The 12,023-nt window shown below is 39.9% G+C and overlaps 1 protein-coding gene across 1 annotated transcript in view; it reads right to left on the reverse strand.

Annotated features, from left to right (window-relative positions):
• ZNF804B (zinc finger protein 804B) overlaps window positions 1-12,023 on the reverse strand; it is a 55,574-nt gene that overhangs the window by 6,052 nt on the left and 37,499 nt on the right. Inside the window, exon 3 of the mRNA XM_078851338.1 lies at window positions 3,724-3,854. Within this exon, the coding sequence (XP_078707464.1) occupies window positions 3,724-3,854 (131 nt within the window). The remainder of the gene's footprint in view (window positions 1-3,723; window positions 3,855-12,023) is intronic.

A 12,023-nucleotide genomic window follows, 5' to 3' on the forward strand; every position in this document is an offset into this window, starting at 1 on the left:
AGAGTGATCAGGTAAGGTGAGCTATTACCAGCAGGAGAGCGTGGTGGGGAAAAAAACTTTTTGTAGTGATAAACAAAGTCCCCCCCCCCACACATACTCTCCTGCTGGTAATAGCTCACCTTACCTGATCACTCTCGTTACAGTGTGTATGGTAACACCCATTGTTTCATGTTCTCTGTGTATATAAATCTCCCCACTGTATTTTCCACTGAATGCATCCAATGAAGTGTCTGTCCTTCTAATAAGTGACTGTCATAAATATAAAGGGAAGGGTAAACACCTTTAAATCCCTCCTGGCCAGAGGAAAAACCCTTTCACCTATAAAGGTTTAAGAAGCTAGGATAACCTCGCTGGCACCTGACCAAAATGACCAATGGGGATACAAGATACTTTCAAAGCTGGAGCAGGGAGAAACAAAGGTTCTCTCAGTCTGTGTGTTGCTTTTGCCGGGAGCAGAGCATGAATGCAGGTTAGAACTCCTGTAAAGGGCTAATAAGCAATCTAGTTAGATATGCGTTAGATTCTGTTTTGTTTAAATGGCTGATAAAATAAGTTGTGCTGAATGGAATGTATATTCCTGTTTTTGTGTCTTTTTTGTAACTTAAGGTTTTGCCTAGAGGGATTCTCTATGTTTTGAATCTGATTACCCTGTAAGGTATTTACCATCCTGATTTTACAGAGGTGATTCTTTTACTTTTTCTTCAATTAAAATTCTTCTTTTAAGAACCTGATTGCTGTTCATTGTTCTTAAGATCCAAGGGTTTGGGTCTGTGTTCACCTATGTGAGGATTTTTATCAAGCCTTCTCCAGGAAAGGGGGTGTAGGGTTTGGGAGAATTTGGGGGAGGGGAAGACGCTTCCAAGTGGGCTCTTTCCCTTTTATGTATTCGTTAGACGCTTGGTGGTGGCAGCAATAAAGTCCAAGGGCAAAAGGTAAAATAGTTTGTACCTCAGGGAAGTTTTAACCTAAGCTGATAAAAATAAGCTTAGGGGGTTTTTCATGCAGGTCCCCACATTTGTACCCTAGAGTTCAGAGTGGGGAAGGAACCTTGACAGTGACCAACTGGGAACAAGAATGACTGCATTCGAGATCGGACTTATATGATTACTGGACTAATGGTCTCTTTACTTATGCTTTAAAATGAGTTTTGCTAGACAAATATCTGTTCTTGCAATCAATACAGTGTAGCAGAACTAGTACATAATACATCCATGCCAAGCATTGTGGACAGGAAATCAGAGTTTGAGTGAAACTGGAAAATATTTTAACTCAGTACAGGGAAAAATTCTACCTGTGTCTAAAAGTATGAGGAGAGGGAGCATGTGGGGAGTCCATTTACTTGCTTTGCTTCTGACACCACTTAAAACTCACAGAGAGGTGGCTCTGCAGGCATTCAGCAGTGGGAGCCAATAAGGAACGTTCTGGGTTAGCATTAGAGGCATGTTCCAGTGCTGTGTGTGCACATGCCCCTCATTTAGCAAAGGGAGCTCCGGTGCCATCCCCATGCCATTTATTGTGTCTCATGCAAGAATAATCTCTTAGGGGGGGCAGTGAGTGGCGGTGTTCTTTTCAGGGTGCCGCTCTGGTCAGAGCAGAGGTGCCTACTAATGCTGGTGTGTCAGTATGTGTCCATGCATGTGCTAGTAGTAACTTTGAGTCAGCCAGCATTTAGACTCAGAGGGAGCTCAGCTCTTGTGGAACTTGCAATACATTACAAAGCGCTAGCTGTGGCTCTGGTGACAGCAGGACCTCTGTTGATGGCCACCCTTTCCCCAGAGCAACTGAGAGCTGGCAATACGACACCTAACATGGGGGCAGCGATGCAGCACTGTCCTACCACTCTCTGCACCCATTATTCCAGCCACTGTGGATAGAAATGGCAACTGTTTTTCTTTGCTCCCTATCAAGAGTTAGGGGAAGCAGGATCTTTCTAAAAGCCAATGTACTGGTTCCTTCCCAGCCCGGCCTTGGCCTTACCTCCCTACTTTATCAGTCTGTCTGGGGACGGCACACAATTTATCCCTCTGCCGTAGAAGGGCATAAGGAGCCTTTTCACAGATAAGTGTATTTCATTTAATTAAGTTGTATGAAAACCCAACTTTACCCGAAGTCTATTCCCCTGCAGTCATTCTTAGTAGAGCAGGTCAGGAATTTTTTTCAACAAAATGTTTTTTGACGGAAAATGCTGATTCATTGAAGCCTGATTTGCAGCAGGGTCTCGAAGCTGGGTCTCTCATATCCCACATGAATGCTCTAACCACCAGGCTGTGGCGTCAATGTCTCTCACTCTGTGTCTATGCATTGAGAGGAGGTGTCATTTCCAGCTGGAGCTCACATACACATTCTAGCTTTGACTGAGCTAGCACGTTAAAAATAGAAGTGTCGCTGCAGCGGCTCAAGCGGTGGGAAGGGCGGGCTGTCTAGTGTACTATCCCATCTGAGACACAAGGCACATACTTCAGCAACTAGACCCACCACCCCAGTGCTTAGGCCATTTTTAACTATTTTTAACACTCGAGTTTGATCAGTGGGTGTGTCTCCTCAAACTGCAAATTACAGCTTCCGCTCAATGTGTAGATGTGCCCTAAAACTCTCCTGTTGGAGCTGCTCCACTTTGTATAAGTCACTGAATATTTATGGGCCAAAGAAAGAGAGAGAGATTGATTCCATTGCCTGGATCAGAGCAGGGGCCTGAAATCCGTATCATCTATATCCGATGTGAGTGCCCTACCTACTGGAGTATTGGTTATTGTGGGCTCTTGCACTCATGTTTTTTCATGAGGAATTTCAAAAGGTCTCATTTTTGTTCTCCATCGGAAAGAAAACAGATTCTGAAACCCTGAAGTTTTTCATGAAACAGAACTCTTCTTTTTCCATCCAGCCCTAATGCATAGTGCTAAAGTGACATACCTCAACCTTTTACTCCACAAAGGTTACATTGGCCTGAAATCGTTGCATAGTACACCATGAATGTTGTTATTTCCACTGTACTGAAAGCTTGGTTTGTTGTTAACATAAGAATGACAGTTTAATTAACCCATTATGGTCATAGATTAACATGTGTTGGAGGTCTGGGAACAACCTACTCTGTTGAAGCATTTAGTGTATGTAAGTGTCATTAAACAAAAGAGAGATTTGTCAGACATAAAGGTTTATTAGTATAAACATTGTACTGTACATCTATTATTATCATCAGTTTAACTAACAGTACTGGGTAAATGTAACTGAGCTAATTGCATCTGTTTTTCACTGACACAATGATACTGTCATTTACTCTAGGGAGAAAGTTCCTGAATAGCCTAAATCTACTAAAAGTAATGAAAGAGGATTTACAGGCTAAACACAGAGACATTAAGGTCTGTTTAGCCTCTTCCTTTCACTCTCTACAAACTACTAAGAGTTATACTAATCTATTCAAGTCAATTTTAATAAGATAAAATGCTGATATTGTAAAATGATCTTCAACTCACTCAATTCAGAGGCGATTAGATTAACAAGCTGCAGGGGAGAAAACACAAAACCTTCAGATGCCAAGTAATTAATTCAAGGACTTTCAATTTTATGGTTTTCACAAAAGGAACATTTGGAGTCAGTGATAACTGAAAATGGGTTACAGTATATGTGATCTCTGTACATTACAGAAAGCAGGACTAAAAGTTAGAGATTTCTTCTGCGAATGAGGAAAGAGAGTGTTAAAATGTAACATAAATTTCAAATACTTGCCATTCCGACTGCTTCCGTAACTCGGCAAGCTGGTAAAGCCGCTTGAGTGCTTTTTCCTGTTTCTTCTCATCTTTCCATGACTTTGAAGCCACATTTCGAGCAAATTCCCTTTGTTTTAAATCTTTCAGTCGCTGTGTGAAAGGAGTAAAAGGGAAAGGATTAAATATGTACGGAGCAAATGCATTTCTTCTTACTACATTCCTGTGCTCCTGCTGAAGGTAATGTGCAACAGGAGATAATAAAAATGAGCTTAAAATAGTGTCTTAAGTGAAGATTCAAAATACTATTTTCATATGATGTGACAAAATAACGAAACTGTTTATGGCTGGTCTCGCACAGGCTTACATTCGATGCAGATACACACATGCACATCCACTTACGGATGGTATGTGTGGATGTACATCATATATATGAACATTATGCACACACATGCATAGTCAAATCCTTGCCCAATTGAATTCAGTGGAAGTTTTGCCATTGGCTTCAAACAGATCAGGATTTCCCCCATAATATGTATAAATCTACTTGTGTGAACTCATGTGTGTTTGTATATACTATAATGTGGGGCATGGAGATATTTGTGTGGGGCTGCATACTCACATGTGAATAGGTGTGTGTGCATGCATGGGTAATATTTAAAACTCCAGTTGTAATTGAAGGGGGGAACCAGGTGGCCAAAATATTTAATCAGGTGTCTTAAATCTCTTATGATCAAATTCACAACATTTCTGTATACCTGATAGGCCTAGATTTCAGAAAACTAATGCTGAGAAATTTATAATGAAGCCATATTATATAGGGTCTTTGAATTCTTTGGTTCCCCAGTGTTAATGTTTTAATTACAAAGTTTTGCACAGGTGATACTGTAGGAAAAAAAGAAAGAAGCACTCAGCACAAGAAAATGATGACTGCGTTCTTAGGGAATCTGATGATTGTCTAGCTTAGAACTAATAAAAATCTTTAAAACTCATAGGCTGCAGTGCCCATTTATAAGTAGCTCTGATATGAAGCCAAGTAGCCCATCTAAATAATAGGTGATAAGGCCTTTGACTGATGGGTTCCATTACTGTATACACAGTATTTTACTGGTTGCCAACAACTGTCAAGTTCAACTGGCAGTGGAGTATATTTGAACCAAACGTTGGGGAGGACAGAGACTGCAAGACCACCTCCCGTGACTGACTGGAAAAAAATTCTAATACAAATTACTTTCTCCCTGGCTGCCTTCAGGAAAACATAATGGCAAGTTTCACCCTGTCTTTAAATGCCCCAATTTTCCTTCCCCACCCAGACCTCTCTCTATGTGACATCACCCCCCCCAGTTCTTCTACTTCCCACAACTCCTCCATTGTCTCCAGCAAGCCCCCTCACTGAAGACTTCTCTACCCTCAAATCTCTATCTGCCTCTGAATCCATAACACACTTTCACTCCCCTGTCTGTCTGTTACCAGCACGTAGAGCGCCAAGGGACACAGGCCTGAGCACTGCTGCTGAAGGCAGCCTCAGACTATCTTCATCCTCCACTCTTATGATTCCCCTCCTTCTTCTCTACAGCCCACCAAAAGTTGGTGGATTACACGTTGTCATCTGCCAAGCCTGAAAGTTGGGAGGAAATGTCCTTTGTCTCTCCTTATATTTATGCCCCAGGATCAGCTGGGCTAAGGAAGAAGTGGAATGCAGTAACTGTGTAGCGGATACTTAATGACGCTATAGTCAATGGCATTAATAGATTTGAGGAATGGAGATAGGGGCTGTCACATCATGATGCTCTAAGGACAAAAGCAGAATAACTATGGAATTGATGGTGGCTGCTGACATCCCACTGCCAGGAGAGGTAACAGAGCTGGCTTACCAAGTAGTATCAGAAGCACTGGTCATGGAAGCAGGGATAGTTGTCTTCTAAACCCATTGTGCCAAATCCATCCTTGGAGGTCTTTAATTAAGTTATACCTAGAATGAATGTGGCTAACTGGGTTTCATTCAAAAGCCCTAAGTGTTCTGTGGAAAGTACTCCGAGCTATATTTGAGGGCCACCACTAGGAGTTTCAGACTTAATATTGTAGCATCAGGGTAACTGAATGGAGACTGCAACACCACATAGTCTAAAACAGAGTTTCTCAACCTTTTTGATACCAGGGCCTGGCTTGATACCTTCCTAAACTGTGTCAGGGAAAGCTCAGAGACTCGTGCCAGTGCATGGAATGGTCATTGAAAAACACTGGTCTAAAATAGCCAACACTTTAATGCAATCACAGTCCTCACACAGCAGTGTCTGCCTCCCTATAGCTGGCAATATGTGTTTCAATCCTATTCCCCCTCCTCTCTCCAAACCACACTCACAGTTAACCAAGCTATTGGGGAGGAGGAAGCCCATTACAATATTTATCCCTTTCATATGAAGGGCAAATCTAAAGTAAAAAGGTGCTGAATGCCAGGATCCCATCTGCGTTTTGTAAAATAATAATTAGTATGTATTGTTCAATGATAGATCATATATAGAACCTTTAAAAACAAAGTTAGCCCCTCTCCTTACCAAAAAAAATGGGTAAAGGGAAAGCCAAGTGGCATTAGTATGGTCTTACTTGAAGCCTATTAGCAAAATAACCATGTTAGTCTTTCCCTTCAGAGCGTCAAGGCTAAAAACTGAGTACAGGGCAATTAAATCTAGTTTTATAGGAAAAATTAGTATTAGTAATAATCTGTCTGATATCATTTCCCCTTTGCTGAGCAACAGCAAATATCTGAGCCTTGCGGTTCAATTTTCCATTGGAGGAGACATCAGTGACATAGCGTCTGGATATTGTTTTAATTACACATTTCCATGAGTTCAGAAATGGAGGTGGTCACAAACAGCATGCAGGAAAACCTTTTTCCCCACAGAAAGCTCATCCAACAGGCAGCAACTCTTCCTTAAGAATTTATACTAATCAGAGACCAAGTACGACTCTTCTGTTTCTCACATAGTTCCCTCTACCCAGAACCTTTCATGAGTAAAAGTAACAACACATAGCATGTCTTCTCAAGACTGAGCATTTGCTCATGTGCTAAGAAAGAGAGCTTGGAAGAATATATGTAAAAGCACCACCTGGAGACATCTGACATAAGGTGGGGAAAATATAGTAGCACTCCTCCAACTCCACCCACAAATCAAGCCCCACCTACTTGAGACACCAATGTCTCAAAAAATCCCCCCATGGGTTATTCATGAGCAGCTAACATGTTTTTAAATACAAGTTTACCTTGTCCATACTAAGGGCAAACTAGTGATTAACATTATGTTAGCTGATTAACACATTTTCCAACATGATGCATTTTTTCTGTGGACACCAGCCAGCCCTCACAGTAGGTTGTGCACATTCTCATAATATGATCTTTCCTTTCCTTTCTTACCTGCTTTGAACAGAAATGAATTAGTTAACAATGTTGACATTTAAATTATTGCAACTGAATAAACACTACATAAAGAAAAATGGGGCAATTCACACCTTTCAGAGCTATCATTCCACCCTCTCTGCATTCTTGGACAGATGTCACTGCAGTGGTCACATTTGGGTCCAGATTTTTAAAAGCATTTGGTCATTGCTCCACTCAGCATTGCAAGGCCTAAGTGCCCTAGCTAACTAAATACCTTTTTCAGAAGTGACGTCAGGGACTTAATTGACTTTCTAGGATGTGTCTGTCTCTATGGGATGTCAAGTTTAGTAGAACTTGAAGGTGCTCAGTTGAGCTGCCTGGAAAATGGTATTTCCTTCCCACAGAAAATTTGGATGTTTTTGGATAAACATTTCATTCCAAAATGGGCAGAAATAGCAAAAAATTGAATTTTTTCACGGGAAGAAACATTCCAGAAAATTCCCTTTTGGGTGAACCAAAATGGAAATTGTCAGCTTGCTTCCAGCTGCACGACTCTCCAGGCAGTTGCCTCCCTGTGCTGCTCAATTCTCAAGGGATCTGGGTGCCTGGGCAGTTGGGCAGCCCTAAGAGGCAGCTGCCACGGGAGTTGAGGCATCGAGGGTGCCTGGTGTCCATTAAAAGTTTTGACAGAATCGACACATTCACACAGAACATTTCTATTCTGTGAGATCAGAATCTTCCATTGGAAAAGTGTTCCCCTGGAAATTGTTTGACCAGTTCTAGTGCTCAGTACCTCAGAGGACTGGATATTGAAGTTGCACATCTGCTAATCCCTATTTAAAAAATCAATCCAGCTTTCAATTCCTTGAAAACTAACTGTGCACTTTTCACCCACTTTCTTAGATTTCCCCTTTCCCCCATGCTCGTTCCCCATTTCCCACTGCAGTTTGGCACAGGTATCCTGTGGTGCCCTTCTCTTCTGAACACTTCTCACTCTCTGCAATTTATGATAATACAAATTAATGTGTAAAACAAGATTTTTTTTAACCCAAGAAAGAAACTTCCATTTTAAGAATACTTTAGAGACCAAACTGTAGAATAGATTAGAAAAAAATAAAAACCACATTTTTCTGACATCTCTCCAAACTTAACAAGAACATAAAGTTACTCAAACAATGAAGATCTCATTCTCCACAGAACAATGCAAGTAGCCCTTATTCTTATTAACCTGTTCTACTTAAAGAAAGGGCAAAGAAACACCTTTCAAAAATGTCCTTTGGTGACACTTGCTGTGTTTTAGCTGTCACCATGAGCTGCTCAGTGGCACACATACAGGATTCATGAGGAGAAACAGAAACAGTTTCTACCTGTCAAGGAAACAAAGAACAATGTGAAAGCTAGTACTGTGGAAGCAGGTACTGAAGAGTGGTGCCATTTCACTTCTTTGACAGTCAGGATTATAATCAACAAAGCAAATGGACCAGCACTAAGAATAGAACACCTAAGTGTATTTTTGCTCTCTAATGGCGTACAGCAAGTGTCAATGAAATAGGAAAAAGAACACAAAGAATATAGCTACAATAGACAGGTAGTTGAGAACTCATTCATGAGAGATGAAATCCAAAACTTAGAACAGGTGGACAGAGTCTTTCTCAGCTCATCCACTCCTCAAAATAAAAACTTGCAGTGGCACAGCAGCCATTATATGGTCATCTCAGTTCACTGTGTGGGCTATATTTGTAAAACAATGGGCCTGCATATTGCAATTGCTGCTGTAACCTACTGATGTTAATGACACGTAAAACCATACTGACATGCATTTGAACAACATAAAAATCATTGTGTACCTAAGTGAGAGTATTGAACCAAACAGGCAAACCAGGCAATTAATATCTATTTAAATGTATAGTCGCATTTTTCATGTAATTAGGTGCTTAACTGGGCATCTAAATTGAGATATGTGTAATAAATTATGATTCACTTAATAGCACTCTAGTGCTTTGTCTTACACCTCCTACAAGTAGCATTACCAAGGAATTATCGATTTTTAAAAAATCTATGTATCACTTTTTCTAATTAAAATTTTCCTTTGTGTTGAACATTTACAACATTGAAAAGATGGCTGCCATAATGAAAGTTACTCTTGTTATATAAGCAATATTAAAATATTGCTTAATTAATATTAAGGAATATTAAAAACAAAAAATATTCACTATTATGGAAAAATATGAATGATAACACATCTTTGTTATGTTGCAGCCTATATCTAATACTCTTCCTCTTAGAAGCTGATGTGTACTGATTCTCCTCTTACTGTGTCTAATAGCTGGTGTAATAGCTCCATTTATGTCAGTGGAATTACACAGGTGTATATGAATGAGGAATCAGACCCATAGACTAACATTCAAATTATATCTCACAGTCCAAGTAAAAACAAAAAGTCTCCCAAGCCTGTCTTGAGGACCTTTTTATTCTGTAAGACACTGGGCACAGTGCAATGATCTTGCCATAAAGTTACATGGACCTGATTGTATAAAACCTTAACTGGAATTTTACCATTCTTATGTGAAGTACATCAAGCCAGACAGTGCAAAGCTCTGGCTAGATGTATGTGCTTCAGTGTCTCTGTCCAACCTGCACAAGTGTTTGTGATTGTTGCTCTCTAGTGGCTCATCTGAAGAAAAGATAGAAGTCCTAATGTTGCAAACAGCTAGTGCCAGTTCTCCTTTAGCGATAGTAATAGGGGGTCTGTCTTGTCAGAGTTAAAGTCCTGAGTTTTATTCCTCAAACTGCAGATGAGTGGTTTAACTATTGACTGTACATTTGCAGCCCTATATTGATTACAACAGCACCACAAAGAAGTAAAATGTATGATTGTATGTTTTTGGCACGTGTCATGGAAAAAAATGAGGAGAGGGAGAGAGAGAGAGAGAGAGAGAGATCTCTTTTACCCTGTTCATATAGTATCCAGAAGACAGGTTAGTTTTTCAAAGTATATTTTCAGAATCAGCATTTCAAGGGTATAAATATGACAAATGATATTAGCTGTTAAAAATGAAAGGCTGTCTTAAACTCCTGCAAGAATACCCTGCATCACAAGGTGCGGGGAAGATCTGATCTCCTGATCCCTACCCTAGCTCTCTTGCTGCCCCTGGGGGTGGATCTCTGACCTTCAGTATTCACTCTCTCTGGAGGTTTCAGGGAGCACAATGCTGTGGAGGCAGCTGACTATCTCTTTGACTACACTGCTAGGGGTGATCTTTGGATCATGTTCCAAACAGGTTTGATTGAGCCCCTGCATACAACTGTCCTGGAGATGTCAGGCCAAATCAATCCAGAAGTGGCATAAATGGTGATGTAAATTATTCAGTGAGGACTAAATTCAGTTCCCCATTTACACTGATGTAAATCTGAGGTAACTCTACTGACATTGGAGTTACAGTGATGCAAAGAGGAGGTAAAACAGGAGATTTGGTTCCACTTTCCATACCCACTTAATACTAAATGGCAAATTAGTCCAAGTTATATTACTTTGTCACTTACATTCTGTTTTTTATCAGTTTACACCCAATCTATACTAGTAATATTTATCATTTTATAATCCGCTACTAGCCCAGAAATAAATCAGGGAAGTGCTTCCACTTTACGCAGTAGTTGGCTGAATTTGGCCTGTCACGTACAATGAGTTTATCATGTTTGAAAATGAATCCGCAAATTCGTGGGTTTTACTCAAAGCCATATATGTTTTTACTTTTTAGCATACTGATTACTTTGCTCAAAAGCTGGGTCAGTGTCTTCTGAACAAGGTCATAGTACAAGGGTCAAACATTGAAACTAAAAAGACAAGATGCTTTTCAATAATTTTATTCCTTTTAATGGCCCTAAACTATAAGAAGAATATATTGGAACCAATAATATTATTTGCAAATTAACTTCAAACTACGAACCATCAAATGAATATGATAAAGTTACTACAGAACATAATTAGGCTCTATGTCTGAAGCTTACAGTATTAGCTGTCTAAGCAGTGGGGGGGATGGGGGAGTAACAGCAATGAGGGAATTTGCTTTCACCATGGCAACTGACATTCTACAAATAAAATTGAAAGGCTATTATGTACAGGAATTAACCATGAGAAATGTAACTTAAAAATTAATGCATAATTTTTCATTTGTTTTAATTATAACAAAGTACTATCACAGATTACTTTAAATGTATGGTGGTGACATTTTGTGTGGTAGACTGTAGTACAGTCAACCTTAGCAGATAGTCAATTGTTACACGGAAAGTTTAAAAGAAAGCATGTATTCTCACAAAAGAAATGTTCCAGTTATAATACTAAGTGATGGGAGAAGGAAGAAGAACTCAATTATCAACCATGGCCTGGAGAACCCATCCTGCTAAATGAGATGAGGACCACAGTACCAAAGTGGCTGCCTTGCATATTTCTTCCATAGTCTCTTTGTCACTCCTGGCCCCTTGTTATGGGGCTAGATCCCAGAAGGCATGAGAACACACAACTTACTATGTTTCTTTAGTGCAGGAACTTATCCACTTAATTATGGTGGCCTTCAGAGTCTCCTTGCATCTGAACCTTGGATGAAGGGAGATAAATGTATCCTTAATCTTCCTTAGCACTTGTATATTTCATATAAATTATGAGTTTCATCCTAATGTCTAGCTTATGCCATTTCACCTCCAGATATTCTGCTACAGGACAAGGAGGAAGGTAAAATTACATCATGAGATTGATAGGGCATTAGATTCAATTTGAGAATAAATTCCAAAGATGTTTGAAGAACCACATTATCACGGTGGATGGTGCAGAATTGCTTTGTTACTAACAAAAGTGCACACTCAGGTATATGCCTTGCCAATACAATGCCCACTAAGAAAGCAATCATTGTTAATAATATATTACTAAGAGGTTCATATGGATGCTCACA

The sequence above is a fragment of the Lepidochelys kempii genome, chromosome 2 (assembly GCF_965140285.1).
Source record: "Lepidochelys kempii isolate rLepKem1 chromosome 2, rLepKem1.hap1, whole genome shotgun sequence".
NCBI classification, from domain to species: domain Eukaryota; kingdom Metazoa; phylum Chordata; order Testudines; family Cheloniidae; genus Lepidochelys; species Lepidochelys kempii.